Source organism: Zonotrichia leucophrys, chromosome 5 (assembly GCF_028769735.1).
Source record: "Zonotrichia leucophrys gambelii isolate GWCS_2022_RI chromosome 5, RI_Zleu_2.0, whole genome shotgun sequence".
Lineage (NCBI taxonomy): Eukaryota > Metazoa > Chordata > Aves > Passeriformes > Passerellidae > Zonotrichia > Zonotrichia leucophrys.
The window spans coordinates 35,948,345-35,974,465 of NC_088175.1; the positions used below are offsets into that span (position 1 = coordinate 35,948,345).

General features: G+C 38.6%; 1 protein-coding gene across 1 annotated transcript in view; it reads right to left on the minus strand.

The window, feature by feature from the left end:
- TTC17 (tetratricopeptide repeat domain 17) overlaps positions 1–26,121 on the minus strand; it is a 54,774-nt gene that overhangs the window by 23,353 nt on the left and 5,300 nt on the right. Inside the window, exons 2-16 of the mRNA XM_064714768.1 lie at positions 18,728–18,817; positions 17,200–17,369; positions 16,100–16,211; positions 14,855–14,986; positions 14,069–14,178; positions 13,642–13,786; positions 13,121–13,260; positions 12,738–12,898; positions 12,318–12,430; positions 11,238–11,378; positions 10,681–10,796; positions 9,377–9,551; positions 8,801–8,878; positions 6,464–6,688; positions 4,109–4,295 (exon numbers count right to left, since the gene is read on the minus strand). Of these exons, the coding sequence (XP_064570838.1) occupies positions 4,109–4,295; positions 6,464–6,688; positions 8,801–8,878; positions 9,377–9,551; positions 10,681–10,796; positions 11,238–11,378; positions 12,318–12,430; positions 12,738–12,898; positions 13,121–13,260; positions 13,642–13,786; positions 14,069–14,178; positions 14,855–14,986; positions 16,100–16,211; positions 17,200–17,369; positions 18,728–18,817 (2,095 nt within the window). The remainder of the gene's footprint in view (positions 1–4,108; positions 4,296–6,463; positions 6,689–8,800; positions 8,879–9,376; positions 9,552–10,680; positions 10,797–11,237; positions 11,379–12,317; positions 12,431–12,737; positions 12,899–13,120; positions 13,261–13,641; positions 13,787–14,068; positions 14,179–14,854; positions 14,987–16,099; positions 16,212–17,199; positions 17,370–18,727; positions 18,818–26,121) is intronic.

A 26,121-nucleotide genomic window follows, 5' to 3' on the forward strand; every position in this document is an offset into this window, starting at 1 on the left:
AGCTTGAAACAAGTTATGTTTCATGTTTTGAATAGCATCAGTCTATTAATAAGATTTTGAATTTTGGTCTTGTCTGAAAGAATGTGAAGTGTATGATCTCACAAGCAAATGGAACCGTGAGACAGAGATAGATGCTTAGTCTGATAAAAATATTTTGAGTACAAATGACTTCTGTTTGCCCAGGCAACAATTCTGTTTACACACAGAAAGAAAAGTCTTATCCAACAGCAACTAGCAAATCAGTATGTTTCAATGGCCAGCTGACCATCACACTAAAAATATGGTTCTCATATTCTGTAATCTTTGTAATAAGTCTTGGCAACATCTGAATGTTTACATCAGCCAGTGAACTGCCACAGGAACAATCCCACAGTTGGATAGTCCTCTACAGACCTTAATACCTGATAAAAGCTACTTGCAATATTTTAAGCCATAAAGTGTGCAAGACAAATGTCAGCAATGCGCCACTTAGCACCAGACAAAAATGATGCTGGTTTTCTCTGCTGGCTTAATAAGCAGCCCAAATATTTCATTTCTGCACCTTTGAGAGTGTCCCTGTTTTTCACATTAAGCTTTTTACACCTGTTAACACACATCTCTTGGTCCTGTTACCTGTGTGTCAGACGCGGGTGCTGAAGTTATCTGTCAAGCAACAAGAAGTTTCTTAACCTGCTTCAGGAACTGACTCACCAGTGACCTAACAGCTGATGTGGCAGCACCCTTAACACTGCCAAGTCACCTCTAGAAGGATCACCACAAGATAATGCTGGAAAAATGAAGTCTTCCAACTGTTTTCTCAGTTATCTGGGAATAAGGCACTGTGTGGGTTCTTGCTGTATATATCATCTATATTAGATACAATTGCTTGAACTCCTGCAGCTGTCTAAAATACATGTCACAGGTAACAGGGTCGGAATAATACTGGACACTTCACACACGTCCTCCATAAAAAAAACTACCAAAAACCTCTGCGGTTTTGGAAATTCTTCTACAATGAAAAAACCATTTATATAAATATGAATACAGGAGACAAAAGTTAAATAGAAAAGTGTTGGTCTGAGATTTTAAATTCTCATTCTCATGTGCATGACGAGACTTGGGTTTGAAATATAAATTCTCTCTATCAGAAGTAAGTTACTAAAAAACAGTACCAGGCAGCAGTAAAGACAGGAAAATATAAGCAAGCATCCAAAAACTCAGCGTTAGTCTGTCACACTTCCAATGTCCTGTGCTAATAGCAAACATCCCAACATGCTTCAGAAAATGCCTATTTCACTTATTTGAAATAAACACCAAGCACATACTGTAATCAAAAATCAGTCCATGAATTCAGATTTTTGATCCCATATTCCATCTCATGCTAGCATATAATTCCCACTGACCATTTGCTGGATTCTGCCAATGGCTCACGGCAGCAGAGCAAGGAATTCCGTGTCTCGCTACTCAGTTCAGTTTTCATGAACAGAGGCTTTTGACAGGCGAAGCAAAAACACAGCTATCACATGGGCCTACAACCCAAAGCACAGGAAGCCTACTGCTGTTACTTTCAGAAATACTGAAAGAATGCTCATCAAAACAAGCTATTAAACCAGAGAAACATCTCACATTCCAAATTCTCGGTACATTTTTCAGTATATTGATCTCAAAGGATACAAATAATTTATGACATGCCATCAAGTGAATAATAACAACCTCTTTTCAACTGTTTTCCTTGGACTGAAGGAGCAATAGAAGATTCCCAAAGTTTCAGGATACTTTTAAGAGCAAAATATGATTTCTGAGTACACATTCTTGAAATCATTCTGGTTTTAGAGATTTTACCTCACTTTCCTATAGCCTGTCAAGGTTTCTCTGGAGTCAGTTGAAGTTCACAGGGGGGGAAAAATATTTACTCAAGCCATATGCAAATAAGATAGGTAAATCTACTTTTCAATTTTTAAATTTTGAGTTTGGACTTAAACCACAAATCATCATCAAGGCTGAATTAACCAATATGTTTATCTTACATTCGCTAAAGAATGCACAAAGAAATTTACACTATTTGTCAGCTTTATATTTTCAGGTTTCTTGCACTAAACCAAAGATCTAATAAATAATAATAAAAAATAAATATTAAGAAAAGTCCTAGAAAAAGGCAAATAATATAAATACAGAGTAAAATACTTAAATAATGGCATAGTGAAATTTAATGACTACATTAACATGCTAAGGCATATTCTGCTCCTTGTTGATTTAGCAGCTTTACAAATTCCATATTGACCAGATCTCAGCTCCAATGTACCAAATGAATATATTTAGGCTCACTTTGCTAACCAGTGGCCAAGCTGGCAAAAAAAGGCAAGATAACACTGTTCTCTTAAGCACTTTTGAGATGGGTTTTCCCTCACATTCAAGAAACACAAATGTCCTAAACAGTATATGTTGTAACAGCTGACCTCAGAATGAACGCCCTGGATCAGGAACCAATGCAAGCAGAAGCCAAAAATCAAGCAAACTACATTATGCCAAGTTGAAGGAAGAAAAGCATTTAAAACAAAAGATGTCAAAGATAACTTTGGAGTTCAGATACAACCACTGCACGTTTCTGTTTAAGTTCTGTGAGTATACTTTTAAATTGCTTTCTGCTTAACTTCAAAACAGAGTAGCTATGACTAAAGTTTGACTGGAATAACTTTAACATTCTGAGTTTTTAAAAGACCTTAATTAGCAGTAAACAAACACTGTTTTGTTTTTCTTTTTAGAAGAATGTGTCTCTTGTGATGAAATGTGCAAGTTCCATTACTGCTTACAGTATCTCCTAGGATTTTTTTAAGGGCAATCTGAAGTTAAGAGATTCATTGTCAGGTGCCAGCATAGGAGTTGACATTGTGGATATCAGCATGAGATCCATCAGCTGGGCTGCTACACCATTCACTGCAGCCCACACAGCCAAACAGCACTCAATTCTCTGCACAGCTGATGGGCTCTCAATCACAGCAAAGTGCACAGGGCCATAAACAGTACTATTATTTTAATGGCACAGTCCTGGAATTTCACCTACGATGGTATCATCCATATTGTACCAGAAGACAGGATGGCTTCTAGTCTGTGTTTAGACAGCACAACTCTAGATGCTAAATCAGAGGAGGTTTCTCCCTGCCTCTACACTTTTAAATTTTAGAGAGGGAGAGGGAGTTTTAAAAAACCCTCAGGGGGAAGTCCTAGGAATGCTAAGAATCACAAGCATTTCTCTAGTGAGGTTTACACTGAAAATAAAGAAAATATTAGATGGAAAGTTACCTTAGTAACAATTTGAGACAAAAGGGATTAGAAAATATATTAATAAATAGTCTTCAAGGATGCTCATGAGTGTTGCATCAGCCATATTCAAGTACAGACAAAGTACTGAATATATTCAGTAGGACTGAATAAAATGAAAGAATCCGCCTCCAAAAACTATTATTTTTTAAAAATATAAGTAGTCATTAATGACCATAAATAATTCAGTTGAAAATATTTACAAATTTTTTGGGGGGCGAGATTGGATTCTAGTTCATTCTTACAGATTTTTGGAGTGTTAAAAGCAATGATCTTGGCCTCATACAAATAATATAATGCTGACAACAAGACAGTCTATTCCTTGAAGACTGAACTCTAGAAAATGACAACCAAAGTACTGAACACACTGAAAGCGTATGAATTCAAACTAAACTGTTCTTCATCAAATTCTTCAGCTTCAAGGAAACAAATCCAGCTGACTATAAAACCTGAAGGGATGTTCAAAGGAGCTGTTGAGTAGCCCAGAAGCAGATGTGCCCTTTCATAAATACTGAATCCAGCATTCCTTGTTAACCAGTAAGAGATATTGGTGGTGCTGTTAAGGTATTACTGACAGTCAGGAAGTAATTTGCACTCAGTGGAAGCCCTCTAGATATTCAAGAAATCATCCTCAAGCAATTATTTAATGGACTGTAACTTTTCCATTAAAAGCAACGTCTCAACCTTGATCCTTTAAGGTAGAAAGCACTGTGAAGCAGAAGGGTGGAAACCTGGGGAAAAATAAAATCTCCAACACCCAAGGCAAACAGACATTATTTCACTTGTGGTCCACCTTTCAGCAGCTGCTTACCACTGCACACAGAAGAGGTGATGTTGTAGAGGAAAGGATAAAACTGCAGACAGCGGATCATCTTCAGGCTGCTTTCACACTCCAAGCACTTGGCTGTCAAATCCAGTGCATGTCTGAAGGCCTGCAGGGCTCCACTGATGTTGTTCTGAGCCAGGTATGCATTTCCTAGGCTCAGAAAAGTCAGGGGCTGTGAATACAAAAGCAACACACTGCAGCATAAGTATGCTCACTGTTTTAAGATTGAAGCCAACTAGGAAATACCCTTGTCAAGTCGCACCCTCATAAATTTGGTGGGAAAGAATTTAGAAAACTTTCTGAACAGGCACTGCCTATTCTTACAATGGAAAACTAACAGACTGATGCATTGGTGGTAACCAAAAGCTGTTTTGCCACAGGGTTATGTTAAGAGTTTCATCTTTCCACAACAAAAAAACAACTGTTAAATACACACAGATTGAAATGAAGCTTGAAGTACTGACTTACTAACCATCAGAAACATAATGCTTACTGCAGAGAATGCCACAGGACTAAACTGAAATGTGCAAAGGCAATTTAGAATCATTAAAAGTCCACAAAAAATTAAAATATCACTAGTGTTCTAGCAGGGCACAGATTCATTGCATTTGCCAAGAGTGTTCAGATTTACCTCAGAAAAGCTAGGTTAGTGAAAACACCAATGTCACACTAGCCTAGGGGTACACATTTATGCTTTTCAATTCCTTGTAAAACATTATTTTTGTCTACTGCTTTTGGCTACTATCTCTAAAATATGTATTTTTTTGAAAAGTAAAGATTATAAACACCTTTTTCACTGGGTAGAAGTCAACACTTTGTTACAGGCACAGAGTAAAGCATTACATTTATGGGTTGACTGAAAAGTCTTTCACTTGGGCAAAGTAATTTGCCGCAGTTACCAATACGCTGCTAGAATAAAGACTACAGTATTATAATTTAAGCAGTCATTTTTCCCACTGAAACAGTTGTTACATTCATTATCTAAAAATGTGAAGACTGAGCAGTAGCTGAAGATTTTTCCAACTCAGCTTGCATTACTAAACAGTATTCAGTAAAGTGTGCAAGCTGAGCAACAGGATTTTTTTTCTTTTCAAGAGCTTTTGTTGATGGAGCACATCTTTTATTCCCAGTAGCTGCAATTAATTTTAACTTGTATTTACTTTCCATTATATTCCAGGAAATACCATTCAAGTGCAATGCCTCCTGCTAGTTTTTCTGGTACAATAGGTATTACAGACTGAGTACACCTGAAAAAAACACGAGCAGGCATTACTGTAACAAGGCAGCAATTACAACTATTTTTCAAGAAAAGCCCTACTCACACAGCATGGTCCTGAGGATTCCTAGGTTCCTCCTCTCCAAGCCTGTGTTTTCATATGTTCTTCTTAAGGCACATCAATCAAGCATAGTTCTTTCTGTAGTTTCTTTTTGCACTCTTACCTGCCACCCAAATGGACTACATTCCTTTCCAACACTTGAAAATTTGTTTCTGAATGCTGCACTGAACAAACTTACTCTGTTTTTAGCTTTTTTATATGCTAGGTGACTGACAGCCTAGCAGGTTTAAATGCTGTTAATCTAACTAGAGAGCTAGAAGCACAGGAAAGAGTCACTTGAACTTCTTACTGAAGTGTCTGTGATGCAAGACCAAAATTACCTGCTAGAAAAAAGATGTTCCCTGCTATGCAATTCCCTCCCCCTTTCCTTTCACAACTGTTCTGGCCAGTCCAGTAGTTCAAACAGTTTCTGAATAATACAGAAACTGCCTATATGACATAGGTGACAACCTACAGAATATTTATCACGTTACTGTTCAGAAATACAAAAACCTGGCTTGAATCTATGGTTGGAAGTAAAGCCACCAAACACCTAGAACACATTTTGCTCTATGTAGATAGACAAAAGCTAGGGACAAATAAAACTAGGGACAGATAAAAATCAAGTGTCACAGAAACATGTCTATAAAGATCTTGGTGGTATACACACTATAAGGGTTTTAAGAATCAAGATACAATGCTGACAACTTGACAGATCACTGTTTTAGGTTAAAATCTCGGCAAACACCAAGATTAAATTCTTTGGAGGCACTGCTCATAATACAGGTTTTGGGAGGCTAGAAGCCTGTCACTGATTTACTAGAACTTCTCTAGATGTTTATACTTTCAACAATCAGCATCTCCCCTGGTGCAGTCAGGAATTTATATGGAAATTAACATCCATTGCAAATCACCAGCTGGAAGATGAACTGCATGTGCAGGTAAACACAAGTAACATGTACTTAGAAAATAATGAGGGAAAACACATTCAGTGCTGGGCAAACACAAAATCCCATCATCTTACCTCAGAGGCATTGATGGCCAAAGCCTTCAGCAGGAGCCTGCTGGCATCCGAATGAAGACCATAATGAAACAAGAGGTTAGCAAGGTTGACCAGAGGGATGTCCTGATACTCATGTGGAGCCAAATTATATGCTTTTTGCAAACAGGTGATAGCAAAGGTGCTATTTCCAACTGCACGCCAGTACAATCCAGCTTCATTAAGCACAAGCCACAGAGGATCTTCTGGCTATAGAAGAGTCAGGGAAAAGGATAAAAACACCCACAAAGAGGTGTCTCAGGAAGACAGAAATGCCTGCTCTTTAATAATAAGCAAACAGAACTCACTCTTGCATACTACATTGTTAAATGGATACAAATTAGACTTTGCTGTAACTATTAGTAGATTATTCAATCTGCTCCATTCTACTCAAATGGACATGATTCACAGACTGAACTGCAATTTAGTAGCAGCTGCTGCTCACACTCTACTGATATGAATGATTTTATCATGACCAAAAAATCCCTCAAAATGTACAAGCGATAATGGTTAGTTCACTACAGCAAGCAACGCTTGAGGGCTATTGCAGAGTCTTAAAATTATACAGACACAGATCAGTGTAAAATGCTAAAACTGGAAAATCAGGCAGATGTGCTTCCAGGTCCCCTGTCTAACATTACCTTTCCCTGTCAATTTAAGGTTTCAGAGTTGCTTTTTCTTAGATTTAGTTGTCTATTTGTCTCATTAAAGTTGACAACTGGCATGCATTAGATACTGTTTAAAGATTGTAAAATAGTAAGCAGTAAGTGAGAGCAGATGAAAGAATGGAGGAAGTGTCAAATACACCTTGAATGTTCCTTCCTCCTGTTTAACCTGTAACAGCAAAAAGAAGCACTCAACCTAGAGGAGAAATATCAAATTCAAAAATTCTGACAGATTGACAGAGGTAGGCAAAACATCCCCTTTCAGATGCACTTTGAAATTATTTAGAAGCATGTTCTAGTTTCTAATATTTTCATCATTCCCTATCACCCAATTCTACAAAACATTTATAGCATAAAACCAATGCCTGAAATGGATGTTCACTTCTACCTACATGTCTGAAGCCCAAATGCATGCCTGAGTAGGAAACATGCAGCAAGGATTAAGGAAGCAAAACAGTGATACTATGTTGAGTTAGTAAGAACATTTTTGTTCCAGGTTTTCAAAAACCCCTCCCACAGAGGGGTTCTAACTATGGTTCTAGAAGAACTGAAAGAAAGCAATATGATACAATATTCAACGTTTGGAGTACCTTACATAACCTGTGATTTCAAGATTATTAATGATCCCTGTTTTGCAATGCACATTGTTCTTCATTCCAAACTCCTTACTGAATTACTCTTCATTCACAGGTCTCAATGACCTCCCTTAACAAAATTCTCAGCAAGTTATTAGCATTTTTTCTTTCCCATTACAAAGATACTAACTCTGGCATTCCTGCTCTAAGTAGTTTATCATTAGCAGAACAGGTAAAACACTAGACTGCTCCTACATCAGCAGGCAGAAAGGTTCAGGCTTTTAGCATGACAGCAACAGAATACTACAGTGAAAACCAAAATACTCATGCACTGTACAGTAAGACATTAGACATGTATAGGACTCTTCTGAACAACACAATAATAGGAATCAACTCCTACTCCTCATTTCTTCTCCTGGTTAAGACAGATGCACATACTAAATGGTACTGATTTTAGACTAGAAAAGTATCTACATATAATACCTTGACACAACTTCTACAAGAAAGTTAAACTGAGAAATATCAGCTTGACATGTCAAAAAGAGTCAACGTCTCTCTCAATGCTTCCTGTCACTTGACTCTCAAAGGCCCCACGCAAGATGGAGGTGGCATTCCACAGGCTTCTATACAGAGGTACATTCTTTGCCCCAGAGTGCTAATTATCCTGACACAAGATTGACAGAAGGTTGGTTTCCTTGGAGGGAGAGCAGGGGGAAAAGCAGGGTAGTGGGAAGGAGGAGGAAGAGCACAAGGCAGGCATGCAGGAAGGGTGGCAGACGGAGAAGTAGCTTCAAGCTACTTCTCCCAGTTAAGCAAATGGCTGCCAGAATTAGCTAATATATTGCTGCTCCATATCCTTACAACAACAACAAGCAACTACAGGGCTGTTTGGTCCACATGAAGCTAAGTTAGATACTTCTCTATGTATTTCTGCTTTGTAAACATGGCTTTTAAAGTTACTTTCATTTCAGTTACAGGCCGCAAATAAACTCCTTTCTAGTGTGTCACTGATTACTTCAGAAGTATAAAAACAAATCTCAAGTAAGAATTCTGAATTCATCTCATGTGACAGATGGACATACCTTTTTCATGGCATGATCTAGAAACACTCCTATCTTGGCCAGTGTAATAGTTTCATTGTTGATACGAGAATGCAAAACCTGAAAGACAAAGATTTGTTTTTCCCCAAACTACTGAATAAATTTTACAGCCAAGATCTGCAAGGGCCATTCAACACTTGCCTCCTTAAATCTTCTCTTTAGCGAAGGGAAGATAAAACACATTGTACCAAGAAGAGGATGTGAACAGTTAACACTTAAAGCAACCAATCTCCAGAATGGCCTATGAAAGTTACCAGCTTGGCAGAATGCAGCAGCTCTTGGAAATTAATCGTATCAAGTGACTGTTAGATTTAAAAGAAAGATGTAATTTCAAAGAGTAAATTAAATTTCCCAGTTTGTGTGCTTTTGGTCAGCATCTGAAAGAAGCCAGACAAGTTAACCCTTTCTCCAATACTATTAGAAAGAATTTGCCCACCTTTTTCAGAAGTACTGATTACCTTGAAATATCAAAATCTTTTATGACCTGAATAACATTTTTAAGGCAATAAAAAGGAGGATTTTAAACCAGAAGAGAACCAACAAGAAAACATCTCTTACCTGTCTTGCTTGATTGTCTGGCATCCTGAATTTCAAATCTAGATTAGTGTCTAGTTCCTTGACCAGTATGTTTAGAGATTCATTATTACGAGCATCAGTAATAGAAGAACAATCTGGTGCCTGTGCTTCTCCATGCTCAACAATATCTCCTGGAATATTCAGTATTGGCTGGATTCTAGCAATAAGGAGAACCAAGACAAATAAACACCATGTGCTGCATGCCATCATGTAGAAATACACGAATCTGCTAAGCCTCGTACTGCAGACTCCTGTGAGACACGAGCTGCAAACGTGAAGAACTCAAGGACCACCCTTCCCTTGAAAAGTAATTTACAAGGTCTTTACTTTCCATTTTTAAGCACAGAATAATGTGTTTATAACAAGAACAATGAACAGTGCAGTAGAGATAACAGAAGGTTCTCATACTATGCTAATAAGAATTCTATGAAGTTTAGGACTAAACAAATATGTGATAAAAAATGTAGAATTTTTTTACACTAGAACTTGATTTCAAAAACATCATGACGTAGCCAAATTATGTATAAATACCATTCTAAGATGAAAACTGCTTTTCTCCAAAAGAAGTTGCTGAATGTTTTTAGATGAAACCTTAAACAAAAGCTCAAGACTACTATTGTAATGACTAGGTAGAACAAAACAGTCTTTTTACTATTTACTATTTTTGTCATAATTTAAGTGACTAGGGTACTACAACACTGTATTGATCTATGTAAGTTAGCTACTGCAGTACAGACACAGTTATTTTATCCTATATAATAACAAGTATAACTGACTCTTCCATGACTAAGCTGATTTTTTACCTCTGTCCCAAAGGAATGAGCTGGAGTTTTCCACTCCTAATCCTTTTTTACTGTTTTCTGGTCTTCCTTGTTTTGTGTCATCATAACTAAAGCTAATAGGACGTATGTAATGTACAAGAGTTAACTGTAGTTATTAAATAGATGCTCACCTCGTTCTCTCTTTCAAGTTGTTTTTTAATTACTATAGTTCACAAGACATTCAGACTTGTGCTTAAATCCCCATTTTGTCTGTGTTTAGTGTTCTCACCCTTACTCCTGACCAACAGTCAGGGAAGAATCACCATGAAATTGGCTCTGGCTGTTATACTTACAGCAAAGACAACAATCAAGGAAAATGCCTTCCTTCTGTGGAAAGGCCAGATAAAGAGGTTTGAACACCTCTGTGCTGTTGCTTACTAATTGCATCCATCCTCTCCAGAAAGAAAATACTCTTCACTCATAAAACAAAGATTTACAAATACAGCTTTTAAAATCAACACTTGCCTGAATCCCCTGTTTTCTGGAGGCAAGAAATAAGTTGGCAGTTCTTCTGGGTCAGGAATTCTGGGGAAAGACTTCATACAGTCTGACCGCTGAGGCCAAAGAATATGCTGTTTGTCCTAAGGGGGAAAGGAATTATTTTTTAATATTTTCTCAATATTTTTAATATTCTAATGAACAAGGTAATAAAAGAGATATTAAAGGATAGTCTTAAGAAAAAAAACCAAAGCAAAATAAAACTGAGATCTTTACAGCTATTATTTTTCCATCTTTTTTTAATATCAGCAGTTGAAATTTCTGTCTTTAGCTGTACCACTTTACTTGCAGCAGATGTTTACAGAACAACTCTCTCAGCGCTCCAGTAGTTTCAAAGGTTGGGAAATCAGCACAGAGAAACTAGACAGATAAGTGTATGTTGAACAAATCTGGAATGCTACGTTCTCCAGTGCTGTCACACATCAAAACTGTGGCCCAGATGCTAGAAAGTTTTACACAAACAAGGAGAGGAGTCACTTTCACCCCTCCTCTGTGAAAGAGCAAAGCTCATCCTCTTCACTCACTCTGCTGGGTTCCACACTCCACACTGAAACAACGGAACGAGCCACAGGGGAAGACTGCAAGGACTGGCTGTGAACACTTTGGTTTGTATGAAGGTCCAAATTCATGGATGTCATACTGGAAGTTGAAGAGTCTTCACCAAACTAGAAACAGCAGAAAGACAAATTTTAATAAAGGAGATGGCACATTGCTTGTTGAATTTCTCCATGTTATTTCCCCTCCTCACTTATGTAGTTAAGCCTCACTGATAAGCTGAACTGTGGGTAGCAGAAAAAAAAAAAAGGAATTTAAGCCTCTTGATCCACTCAGACCATGAAAGAGTAATATTCATACTGTGAATAAGCCAACAATGAAAACACAAGTGCAAATCAAGGAAAAAATGCTAAAAGGTACCAAGCAGATACTTGTAATAGGCCATAAATAAAATCTGCTTATCTAGATTGCATGGCTCAAAATCAAGTCAGAATTGCTAAGACTCATGGCTTTCAGAATTATCTCAAAAATCTGAATTCATAATTACTATAATAGGAAAAACAATCAAAGACAAGAAGACAACTGCAAAATTAAAAATAATTATTCCTATTTTTAAACTAGTTAAGGGGAAACTTAAGAACATACTCCACATTGCAAAATAACTGAAATCATAATCCTTATCTGCGGTTCTAACACAGCAGAGGTGTTGCTTAGGTGCCTGTCATTCTGGATTTTCAGTATCAGTACACACCCTGTTTCCAGAACTTCGTAATACTCTTGTACAAAATTTTCTTGGTGCAATCATAGGGAACTAAGGCTTTGGACTAATATGAAGTTTTTGATTTCAAGTAATTCTCTTTTCTAAGTTAAACAAAGCCTTTTACAAGAAACCCTCTCTATTTCTGTAGTTCATAGTCTCTCCGCTTGCACTAGTATCAAAAGAAACATGCATTAAAATACTGTGCACTCTGGAAAAGAAAGACTAAGATTTCTCACTTTAATTACTACATCCAAAATGTAACCCTTTTGTCAACCCTGAAAAAACTGAAATTACTTTACTAATAAAGCAAATGGGATGTAACTCGAGGCAGTGGTATCAATTCACAAACCTGAACATATTCCACATTTTCAAAAATGTCTCCGCGGTGATAACGAACAGGCTGATCCCACTGACAGTGCAAGCTATGCTGCTGGTTGCCCAATCTGCAAATCTGGTGGTTCCCTGCAGAGCAGAAAATATTTTTTTATACCAGAGAAGTGTCGTTTCTGAGAACAAAAGACAGCACACAGTCAATCTCTCTGCTCCCAGTATGGTCAATCCTTTTTATTTACCCTGTCAGCCCAGAGGACTCAAAAGACTCAAAAAGAATTCCCTGTCCAAGAACATACTGCAATCTCCTGTTTTAATAAGCAAAACCCAAGAGCCACTCAGGGCCATCTTAATATATGAAGAAGTTATATCCTGACACTTATCTGAATATGTGCCATATTTCATTGCTTTAATGAGCATGAACATGAAGAAGTTGTACCTAATTGAGCTTCTTTTGCCATCTGTGTCTCATGAATGATGTTCCTCAAGATTTGTTCCTCCTGGATGAGCTTGTACTTGTCTAAAACATCTTGCTGCCTAAGGTAATGGTCATGCTGCTTTTGATATTCCTTTAATTCATTTAATGTTCGCTGAAGTGATCTTGGAAATTAAACAGAGAAGATTTACTGTGAATGCTTTCAAGAATACCATCTTTTCCTACACTCTTGCATATTTTTACCTCTAGGTTTCTTAAAGTATTCTTATCCTTAATTCTATTGCATAATCAAAGAAATACAGAAATTTAAAAACAATTCTTGAAGTGTGAATAACTGCTGCAACAGAACTACAGACATTAAATTGCCACTGGGATATTTTAGTTACCTATGCTGGGCTTCCAATTTTTGCTCAAGTTTTTGCTGACATAGGACAGCATGTTTCCTTTTTACAGCTTGCTCAAATCCTGGTTTGGCCTGCAGAGCATGATCATAACACAGGACTGAGTGGTTGTACTCTCCAAGCATCTGAAGAATGACCAAGAGAGAGAATTAGCCATTGCATAGTAATATTTAATAAACAATACTCAGTTTTTAAAGAAGCCATTAATTGAAATTTTAATTAATGATAACAAGCAGCCTCTCATTTCTGACACTCAAGCCACTACACCTATTAAAGGAAGGCTGCAGAAGAATTTTACTGGAATTTATTTCCAGGTGCAGATAAAAGCCTTCGCTAATAGACAGACTTTTGAATAAAAGTATCTTGACAGAATCTTAAGCATTAAGCATGAGATACACATGGACCACAAGACACACTATAAAAGAGTAAACCATTACAAGTCAACCCCAAAAGATCAGGTAATATTTAATTTTCTTCAAGTCTTGGAAAATAAAGATTGTATTTACTGCGTATATATTTCCTAAAGTGTAATAGCTGGTAAAGAAGTCACTGTAATCCAGAGCTGCATGAACCACAATAGCTGCATCTGCTGAGAAGTGAGCCCGGTGCAAAATATTTGCCAAGTTTACCAGTGCAATGTCTTTATTCTGCCTAAAAGAATAAAAGAAAAAAATTAAAAACTAACATTAAAGGAAGTTAAGACTGTGTAAAAATCATGCACAAGGACATATTAATTTGCCAGTCGCACATTAAAATATATCACTTGCTAGAAAAAGGTCTCAACTATGTATATGTCTAGTATAGCACACAAGAGACCAAGAACAAGTAACAGAGATTATTCCTTAGCATACTGTCTTAGAAACTAAAACCTGTTTACTAACCAGGATAACTAGAAAAGCAATCTGAGAAGAAATTCTTATTAGCAATTCTTACCTTGAAGAAAAGTGAAGGGCACGCATGGCACATTCTACTACTTGGTATGGCTCATTCTTTATTCGCCAGTAAAAAGAAGCCATGTTATAGAGTACCCAGGAAGAAGAGTTCTGCAGTAACGAGAAACATGAACAGTACTAACTACTAACACATGAACTAAAAGGTTAATCAGGGCTTTAATTACTATAGGATGAAAAGCTGAGCACCAAAGTTGGCGCTCAGCTGCTCTAAGCTATCCTCCTGCACTGGAAAGCTGCCATTTGGCAACAGCTGTCAATGTTTAGGAACAGTGAACTACCATACTCATGTATTAAAGAAACAGAATTTCTGCATTTCAGGAAGGTAAAAATACAAAATGAGGTGAAATGAGAGGTGACAGTAGTTTAAGCATCAGCATCTTAGCTGGAGTTCAATGAAGGTTCCTAGATTTTTCAGGAAGACATTTAACAAAAACATACACACTTCAGTACTGTTGTTTCTTCCTTGCTCTTCAAGTACCTGTATTTTTTGTTTTAAAACTCTGTTTGCCTTGACAAAGCAATGAATGTGGCTTGCTAGACAACATAACTACATAAATCCTTAAAGATGACAGAAACTATTTACTGGCTTGGCTGATGCCTTCTCCTGCTTCTACTTGCCTATCCAAAGTTTGCCTTTTGAAACTGAACTGTAAACCAAAAATATATGGGCAAAACTGGATCTGACTGCTTGTAAGAGGTGTATCTACACTTGTGAGACCTCTCCAGCCCTCTTTTTAGTGCACCCAGCAAGATTCCAGTTTCATACCTTCATAAGCCCATCATAAATACGGTGACCTATTTCCTCTATACTTCTTCCCAGTCTCCGTGATAAGTATGTGAAGATTGGATCTTCTTTAGGTAACAGGGGTGCAGAAAGATTAACCCTTTCTTGGACACCCTGAAATAAAAATTGAATACAGGTATTTGCTGACACTTAAGAGTAGAGAAATACAAACAAAAGCATGACTCCAGGAAAACATGCGGCTTGGTTATTTTACAATCTTATCTTCCTTTCAAGATCTTTGGGAATTGATAGAACAACTTCACCTCTGACAGATAATAATATATATTATGGCAAATGGGAAAACAGCAGAAGCAGTCAAAAGCAGCCTCTGCTTGTGAATTCTACAGGGGAAATATTCAGTTTGTGTGGCACTGTGTATCTGGAAGCTACTGATTTCACTAATGACCACTGAAGCACTGAAGTCAGTGTTTTGTAAGGTTACATTCACATGGTGGAAGTATCCCTACACCTCTTCTTCTTTTTTCTTTCCCCAGGCATAAACACACTTCTTTCAAAAACACATCCAGATCCACGAACAGAGCTAAAAAACCTCCCCTTTGTGTTTAGCTGTAAGAAAATCCTTATTTGTTGATGAAAGACTTGCAATAAAATAAATATCAAGATAAAAGCACTAAAGTTGCATCTGCATTAGAAAATCTGCTCACATAACGCTGTTGACACAACCAGTTTTCCCACCACTCTTGTGCTCTAACTTTCCTAGAGCATCTAAACTTTGTACTGGTAGGGAACAATTATCTCATCCTCTGGGTTGGGGCTTGGCCTTCAGATACCAAACAGACATTCATGTTTGTTAGGAGCTACCAACAAAACTGCAAACAATATTTTTATTCTGAATCTTTACACATTTTAATGACCCTGTTCAGCATTCTCCAAATTTCAACTGAGACAACTCACAAGCTAGTTGTAGTCCCAATGAAAGTTACTGATTTGCTAATGAAATGTGTTACGAAAACAAAAGACTCAATTTTCCTAAAAATGCCCTCTAAAATAAAGGAAAAAATAACAAGAGAAAATGTTATACCTGATGGAACAGGCATAACCTCCGATACGCAGGTACTTTAATCAGGGCCCAACTGTAGTTTTAAAAAGTGTGAAGCAGTCTTGGAGAATTACAATACCTTTCAACCCAGAGTGAGAACTGCCAGTAGCAGTTTTCTATTCCTCTTCCTAATGGGGAAAAATACTTACTTGCATTTGCTCACTCACCCGTAAGTGCTGAAAAGCATGAATACTGTATGGAAGATCTAGAACTTTTGTACAGTCTGGCTGCTGCAGGTCTGGAGGCACTGGGGACTTTGTGTCTATGTAGTCTTCAGGGCTGAGAACATAATAACATAACACAGCAGACTGCAGATTAAAATACTGCTGAAGCTCCTAAGAGGCAGCATGGTAGCTGATACAGAGTACTGTGATTTAATCACTACAGAAATCCCCTGTTCGGGCTCATTAGCACATTTCTGTTGTATTCCCAGATTTCAGTTGTATTGGGATGTCATGACTATAGGATAAATAAATTTGTCTGCTTTACAGAAAATATCAACATTTGGATAGCCTCCAAAACGTATCAGGGTCAACCCAGTGTATCACTGCTATGATTAATGATGTATCTGCCAGGCAAATGGCAATGCATGCAGGCTCTTCAGCTGAAGCAAACAAACCAATCCCAAATGCGGGGGATGAGAAGTCCAAATGAAGGTGTATGACGAAAAAATTGATATTTTTCCACTTCAAGTACTCATGTGATTATGATTAAAAAGCGAACTAAAACAAAACAGTCACTCTTGAAGACGAATCACCAATGAAGCTGAATGTCAAGTACACTGGCTGCTCATCCTTCACTTTGTAAACAGGGGACAAAATATGATCAGAAAGTTCAACAGCTTGGTAATCAATGGAATTTCATTTAAATTTGAGTCAAGACAGTTTCCACTAAAATAAATATCTAGCTCAAAACACTGAAAGCACACTCAAGCAAATTCAACCCCCTTTGACATGACATATTTCACTTTAATTCACACATCTGGTTGTATCAGTACAAAGTAACAGTGGTAGAACTGGAAGAAAGGAAAAGTTTCAGGGCAGGGTTAGCATAGATGGTTTGGGGGAAACAGCTTTTGTACATTGTACCTGCTCACAGCTAGTGGAAGATGTTTCAATTTTATTCCACAGTAACACAAAACAATAACTGCCATCTAAAGAAAGTCAGTGCAGGTCATTTTTCACTTGTGTTTAGAGGTACTGTTAATTTTATTTTCATTCAGTAAAAATCTCAGAATATAAAGTATGTTATTAAAGTGTCTTATTACCGGATATCTTTGCTCTCTAAGGTGATGTATGTGCCATCATACAGATCTAGGTCCCCCAGGGGCACCTTTGCTTTAATGCAGTCTGGATCTTCTTTATTATGCCTTTGTTCCAGCCCTGTGTCTCTGTCCTCATTTTCCTCTATATGAATCTTTTGAGCAACTAACTGTTTCTGTAGAAAAAAAAAAGGAAACAGAAGCATATGACACCAATGAAAGCAAATGCTATAGTTGTTACAATTCTACAGTTCCACTTTTTCCTTAAAACAAAGTTCATTTCAAAAAATCTAAAAAATTCTGATTAAATTTTGGGAATACTTCCTTATCTTTTATAACATCTGTAGAACTTTTTTAGATTTGGATGGCATATAAATGCTTTCTTTAGAGATAATACAACTTGATGAGTCCTTACTTCTCCTGTTTGCCTAAAAAGTGGGCTAGTAGTGCTCCAAAACCATGATAGGCCATTAAAGAAAAGAAGAAATGATTGCTACAAGTACATAAATTTTTTTCACATTTGGCCCCCTTTTTTCCACTGTAAGGCCTTGTGGAAATAATACAAGACATTGCAATAAATTATCATCAGTCAGTGTGCTAAGTACAACTGAACATGAGTACATATGAATAGTACTGCACATGAATATCTGTGAAATGAGAAAACCTGTATTTTTAATTAAAGCCATACACATTTGACTACATGCTACTGTGAAACAATAGAGATATATATGCTAGTAGCAATTTGTACAAGAATTTTACAAGTTACAATAGGTAACTGCTGCTGAAAGTCATTTGTGTACTAGAAGCTGGACATCAGCGATTTCCACACCCACAATCCATGTCCCAAAAAAGCTTGCAAGTATTATTCTAGCCACAGCTCAAATGTCCATCACCACAAAAAAGACTGCACTCTGATAAGAAAGACTGGCTGAACACAGTCACACCAGGGGCAGTCCCACTTATTTTCCTTTCTCCTACTTCACCCATTCAATCTAAAGCTACCTCTGGGGCTCACCTAGCTTTCTTTTCTCTGGTGTTCATCTAGCTTAACGTAGTTATCCCAATCTGATAAAACCAAAGCTGGCACAAGAAAAGGGTGCATGGCCAGAAGGGCTGTGAGCTGTTTGCTTACCTAACCCCTATTATATTTAAACTTCAGTTTATCAGTTCGAAGTTCATTAAACCCTTTCCAAAAGGGTGGTCCCAGACCCCTTTTCAATAATAAAAAGGCTTGAAGAAAAACAGAGATGATTTGCTCTGTGTTCTTCCAAAATACAGTACAACAGAATCTAGTGACTTTATCCAAAATTGTTAAGATTTATGGCTAACAACAGGGAATGATACAACTGGAGATCAGTTAGGCAAACTTGAGGCAAAAAATTCTTGAGATCTGAAAAATTTTTCATCCTTTCATTGAAGAAGAACTTTGCCAATAATAAATTATTTTCGTGATTTAAAACTATCACTATAAAGTCTATGGAAAAAAAAAATCTGTATTTTCAGAATTAGTTAGTACTTAAATGTTATGCTTTACCTCCAGTTCTTTGAGGTAGTTAACTGTTGTTTCTTGTCTCATTAGTATTACCAAATCATGTGGGTTTCTCAAGTTCATTGGTGAATCCACCTGCAAGACATTTTAACAGTCCATCATGTAAGACATTCACCTAATTACAGTGATTTTAAAAGAAGGCAATTTTGTTCATTCAATCACAGATTGTCTGTTCAGAGGTTTTCTGTCCAGTCAACATTCATAACATGTCCATTATGAAAATCCATACTTCAAACAATATTGTCATTTGAGAATTCAATTCAACCCAAACTTTAACTTAAAACCTATTTTAATTAAATCAGGCACACAAGTTCTAAGCATAAGAGGCAAATAAATTTCCACAACAAACATTACTCAGAGTACTTACTGCTGAAATACTAGATATCTTAAACTGCAATCACAGAAACTTATTTTGTTTTGCACCTTGAAAATTCCCCACCAAAAAGGCACAAAGGAGTTCAGCTTCAACTCCTCTCTGCAACTAATTTAACACACTGGCCCACCATTAGGATCTACTGTCTTCAGGATTAATAAGTAAAGGAACAAAATCAAGAGGGAAGCAGGGGAAGACTGAAGACTCTGTTACAGAAACCATGCTCCAGCTTCCATAGCTATGCACAGGAGTTCCCAGCTCCATGAAGAGGGACATTAGAGGCAAGTCCCAGATGGAGCAGTTCCACACCGGCCCCGGCTGGGCTCAGTTAACTGCAGCACTTCACCCACGGCTGAAACACCCCAGCCTTGTCCTCAGGCCAAACTCTGCTGCCTCTGGGTGGGGAAAGTCCCTACAGCAGAGAAGGCGGTGTAGCAGCAGCTGAGCTGATGCAAAGGCTCCCGTCCAGCTTGCAGCCCCGTTTCCTGCCCTGTGTCAGCGTCAGAGCAGTGCACATGGCTGCACACCAGCTGTGGTAACCACCAGGATCTCCTGGAAGCTAACCCAAACTCAGGAGCTGAACAGAATGCAACTCCCTCCTGGTTGTTTTGTCTGAACTAGTAAACCAAATTAGTTCATGAAGGATTCAATGAGCATGAGAACAGAAACAAGGAAATAGGAGTATGTGATGAAAAAATGAAGAGACACGGTGACAAGGACAGCAACATCTCACACTTTTAACATGACTCTTAGATGGTCTACATCAAGATGTTTTTCCTGGATCTGCTCAGGCTCCATTCAAGTTTTCAGGACACAGAACCAGCTGCTGCATGAAGATGTGAGCACTTACCTGTTTGTTAGCACAGATACCTCTAAATGGGCTGTCCACCTCCATAACAAATGTGCAAACCTGACATTACAATTTAATGGAAAAGTTTGCCTCCTAAACCACAGTTCTTCCTTTTCTGTCACCTTTCCAAGCAGCTTGGACAAATTTCTGTTACACTCTCTTACTGCAGAGAACTGCATCTCCAGCATATTTTCTGGTCATCTTAACGTGTCCTGTCAACAGGTTATACCTTAGGCTGTACTCCCTTGGTGAGTCAGAGAAGAAGCTCAAATCTACTTTCTCTGGACTACTGACTGTGAAATCTACATTTGTTATAAGATTCTTGACTGAGGAAGGACCTTGTCCTCTGAGATATAAACACTTGTTCCTTTTACTAAAACCTTAAGGGTGGTTTTGGCTGAATTTGGCTAAGCATTCCTTTCCAAAGCAAAAGTTGCAGGGCTTCTTTTAGTATGGAGCCACTTTGATGGGTGGCTACCTATACAGTCCAAACAGTTATAAAAAAACTCAGTTTCTTCCTTAGCAGATTAATTCTCTTATATCACCAGACAAATAGAAAATAATGGGTGCTACTGACACTAATCCATTTTTACACTGTGAATTTGGAGATTCTGTATTCAACTGTTGCAAATAAAGGATGACCAAGTATCCACCATGATGCAGAGAAGCACAGAAAATACCATTTCAAAAAAATCTAATAATTTTGTTAGTTGAAGTATTAAAGTCTACAGCATTTTATTCATGGTCATATTTCCTCCCATGGGCCCCACCTCACTCTGAACTGGTTGCACACAAAGACAGAGTTATGCACTGAATGTGGCACTGGTTTATGCCTCACTTGCTAAAGAAACTACCACGGTATGTGCAAATGAATGAGAAATTAATTTGCAAAGAAAATAATTTTCACTATGTTTAAAGCCCTTCATTGCCCATTCCAAAATAGCACTGCTCATCTGACATCTAAAGGCTGCTTGCATGATTCTACACAGTCACTGAGGGAAAAGTCAACTATCAGCTCTACTTTCAGTGACAAACAGCATCTGGGCATTTTTGGAGAAAGTTATGCAGGCGTCACCAATCAGAAATCTTTTTCTGAAAGATGAAGGATCTTGGCTTATTTCAGAAACAGAAACAGAATTCAGAAACAGAAATCATATTCAGGGTCGCCTTCTGTTTTTAACTTTTGGCAAGACAGTCTCATGAGAAGTCTGAAATAAATATTGGAGAATTTAGAGCAGTATGTTACCAACCCAATGTGTGTGGGTTGACAGGAAAGCAATGCAATAAGTACCACACTCTCATCAACTATTACTTGGCAGCAGAAACCAAAGTTTCAACAACCAAACAGCAATATCACTGAATTAATTCATAAAGTTATGGTGATCCACCAGGAAATCATCCCAGTTAAAGATATTTCTCTTTAGTCTTCAGATTTTCCCTTCCACATCTGACTCAGTTGGTCACCAGCAAATAAGTACTTTTTAATAAGAGCAGAATCCTTCAGCCTAGTAGAAAGTTAACCTTACCAGTGTGCAAACACAAAGTTCCTAACACAGAATTTTAGTAGCTGCATTGGGATTGCATGACAAGGGGTGCCTTCTGTGAGAAGCTGCCAGAAGCTTCTCCCTAGTCTGACAGGGAAGCCTTCAGCAAGCTCAGAGACAGATTCGCTGCTGGCCAAGGCCGAGCCCATCAGTGACTCTGGCAGTGCTGCTGTGATAACACATTTAAGAAGGGAAAAGAAGTTACTGTGGCCAGAAAAAAGCAAGAATATGCAAGAGAAACAGCTCTGTAGATACCAAGGTGAGTGGAGAAGGAGTGGAGAAGGAGCTCCAGGTGCTGGAGCAGAGATTCCCAGCAGCCGGTTGGGAAGACCACGATGAGTCAGGCTGTGTCCTGCAGCCCTTCAGGGGGCAGAGATCCACGCGCAGCCTAGGGGGGACCTCACACAGCAGGTGGATACCCAAAGGAGGTTGAGAGCCTGTGGGAAGCCCATCCTAGGGCAGGATTTTTGGCAGGACCTGTGACCCTCAATGGGACCCACACTGGAGCAGCCCGTTCCTGAAAGATGGGATCTTGTGGGAGAGACCCTGAGCTGCAACAGTTTGTGACCGCCTGTGAGAAGGAAGCACACTGGAAGCGTTCATGCAGGACTTTCTCCTGTGGAAGGGACATGACACTGGAGTACAGGAAAGAGTTCTTCCTTGGAGGAAGAATTCTTCTTGGAAAAATCTGTGGTAAAACCACTCTGTTATGAACTGACCACAATGCCTCTTCTTCATCCCCCTGTACCACCCAAGAGGGAGGAGGTAGGGAATCAGGAATTAAGTTCAGAAAAAAAAAGATGGGATGGGGGAAGGTATTTTTAAGGTTTGCTTGTATTTCTCATTACCCCGCTCTGGTCTGATTTGCAATAAATTAACTTATTTCCTCAAGCTGAGTCTGTGCTGACTGTGGTGGTAACTGGTGAGTGATCTCTCCCTGTCCTTATCCAAACTCTTGAGCTTTCTCTTTTATTTTCTCTCCCCTGTGCAGGTGAGGAGAGGAGTGATAAAGCAGCTTTGGTGGGCACCTGGTAAGCTCTTCATTACCCCCTTCTCTGCAGTGACAGACAGATGGCTTTTGAACTGAAACTTATTAATCTCAGATCCAGTCAGCAACACTGTGAAGACTTACAGTTCATTATCCAGCTTTTTATAACACCCATCCCTACATCAAACACATTTTCTTCACAGTGCCAGCCATTTGTACAGCAGGAAAAAGACAAAGCTGACATACTGAGCTGTGAAGAGAACCAATACTGTGCTTGCCATTGAGGAGAGTAGTGACACCTCATGAAGAATACAGTAAGTTGCAAACAAAGGTTTGCAACTGCATAACTTGCACAGCACAGATATGAGTAGCAGCAGTGATAAAGGTAAGTGGGAAGCAGGATGTGCTGAAATCAGGAAGACACACTTGAAGCCCTGCAGGGCTTGTTACAGGGATGCTCACACTTCCCTCATGCTGCTTGTGCTCAAGTTCCACCTGGCATCTTCCTGCTTTCCTGTGCAGCCACATCCCCAAACCAGGAAAATTACACCCTGAATAAAACTACAAAATAATCAGAACTTTCTTGTGAACTGCTGCTTATTAAAATTCAAAGAGCAGGCAACATAGCCCAAAGACTTGGAAAAGCCCTTAGAGCTTCACTCAGTCAGAAATACAACACTCCAAATAACAGATATTTGATGGATCCCTAGAGACTGGATTATGCCCTTCCTTCCCACAACAAGACTTCAGGTAGATTTCAGAGGATACTGGTTTCACTCAGACTCATGTCATGCTTGTGCTCTTACAAACACTGCTGTGCCTTGTCACCTGATTTGGGAGCCGGAGGAGTGAAAAATTCACAGATATTGTGACTTGGATCATGTTTTTCAAAATGTAACCAATTCTCCATAAGGCTCCTCTGGGATGAAACAGAACCGACGTCAACCTGCAGAGCAAACAGCCTCGTGGTGTGGAGAGTGGAGACTCCTGCACCAGAACAGATGCTTTGTCCAACTTACTCATTTTTAACTCCAAGTGTGGGGCTGACAGCAAAGCACCACATTCATTTACTCTTCCTCTAAAGTGCTGAAACTGTGACATGCAAGATGAAGTGCTTGAAATGCAAGAATTTAACTTCAATTCCAACACAGTAAACAGGGAAAAAAAAGTTGTGCTGAAAAGCTTTCTTTGAACCTTTGACAGCTACTGTAGTTACACTGCAGAAAGCCTGCCAGTAAAACACCTTTAGAATAAGTGTTTTCTGTTCAACTTTGCCCAAAGGTGAAAGTTTCTTTATAAAGCACAGTTCAAATTTATTCACTGTCACAAAGTACACCAAGAACCTGATTCAGCAAGAAACACACAGAATTTGTGTAATGAAAAAGACATTGAGTTGAATCAAACCCTGAAGTTTTAGAGTCTGCTATGTTACCTCCATATATCAAAGTCTCTCAGCAATTAGACTTGCAAGTTTTGCCAAACCTTCCAGCATATTTTTCCCAGCAATCCAGTTACATTGCACTAGGAAGTAATTATTTTAAAATGAGGGTCGATGAAGGCCTCAGTCAACTATTTTTAACTAAGGCTTTTTTTCAAAGTACTGTGGAAACGCCATTGTTAACTGAGGCACAGGCACATCAAAATCAGAACTGCTGTTAGTGCTTCTGCACATCCTAAAAGCATTATACTACATGCAGAAGGCAGATTATTGGAGAAAGAAGCTGAAAACACACTGTATCAAATGATGGCATACAGAAATACAGGCTCCCCATATTTGTTTTATAGGCAGTGGATGTTTTGTCTCTGTACAAAATAAAGGCAATTCCTCCTCCAACGGGCTGGAACTTCTTGCAGTCTTAAGGGGGAGCAAAGGATCTGAAAACTAGTGCTTGTCTTTTGGTATATTCTTGCTGTCTCGAGATACTTTACACTCCAACATGATGCTACATGGCATTTCTGAGGAAGCCACAAAAAATCTGTACAGGTTTCAGTGCAAGACAATCTACAAAACTGGAAAATCAATTGACTCATCCAAATGATGAGTAGGCAGTGTCAGAAGGTACTTGTTCCAAGATTGTCACTGAAAAATTCACACAGAAAAATGATGTTGAAATGAGTTTTTATAAGTATTGAGCCACTTAAAAGCTTACTGCTGCAGAACCTGTTAACAAACAGCACTAGATATTTTGATATTATTAATACTAGCTGTGCTACAGGGAAAACACAAATTTTAAACACTTGTAGCACTTCAGAAATAAAACCTAACAAAGTTGCAGTATTACTGAATAGCTCTGCTCAACTGACATCACACAAGCTATGAATATCCTAGGTAATAGATCTAAATACATCAAAGGGAAACAAGACTTTACTAGGAACACCATGTGTCCAATGTGTCACTAGTCATATTTAAGGGTACAAATTTCTAACCTGTATATTTTAGGTAAGGCTTTTATTTTTCAGTAGCCATATGCTCAGCTGAATCAAAACAAGAGATGGAGAGATCATTCAGATTACATCTGTAATGAGCAAGTACTTTTTTTCATAAAAGCAGAATGGTTCTTGATGTCTGCTCACTGCCAAATCCTAAAACTTTCAAGTGTTCTAATATTGAAAGTACAGACAGGAAGATTAATTATTAGAGCTACAAGAGATCTAAAAAAGATTAACCCTGAGTAGTAACTTCTTCAGCAAATGAATAACAGAAAACCCATTCATTTTTTCTGTTAAACTTTGAGGGAAATTACTTTATCCAGCAGTGTATTTTTAAAGCAGGTACAAGCAATAACAGTGGATATCAGTTCTTGCTGACTCTGCTCTTTTGGGCTATGGTGGGGTCTTCATGCAAACTTGTGCCTGCGCCAATTCCAAGGCCACCCTTCAGCTGCGAAGTTCACAATAAAGGGAAGGCATTCCAGGCAACAAGCACAACTCTCACCACAGAACAGCCAGTTTGAAACAGGTGACTCATATAATCTTTTCAGATTGTCCAACCCTTATTTTAAAGGTGACAGAAACAGGAAATACAGTGTGAGAATCCTAAGAGAAACGGGACCTGGGAACACAGAGTGTCCAGAGGACAAAGGCTGTATGAAAACCAGGAGCTGAGGAAGGAGCAGGACCTGCCTACACACAGTCAAGCCACTGCTGCAGCACTCTGACTTACAGCCTGAACTGCCTTGGAGTGCATTACCATGCTCAGCTAACCCAGACACCTCTGCACTAAAGCTTTTCTGTCAGCAGCCAAAAGCTGCCATAAGATCACCTGCTGGACTGTGGCAGCTGCAGCTCAGCAGCCCTTGGGATCTGCCTCTCAGCTCGTCCACCTCACATGCAAATCTCTCACTGCTGGGTTGGGAGCAGCGGAAGCCACTTCTCTACCATGGCTCCACTGAATGAAACGTTTGCATTTCTGATGCACATACAGGCTACCACAAGGGCTATTTTTATAAATCTGGATCTAGTTGTGATGCTCACAGTGACACAGACAGACATAGCCTGTGCTCCCCTGGGAGCAGGCAGGGCTGGTGAAGTGCAGTTCTAAATGCCTACCTGGGACAAGGACATTAAGCAACTCAGCCATTCACAAAACATTCAGGCTAAAAAACTGCTCCTACACTTATGTAA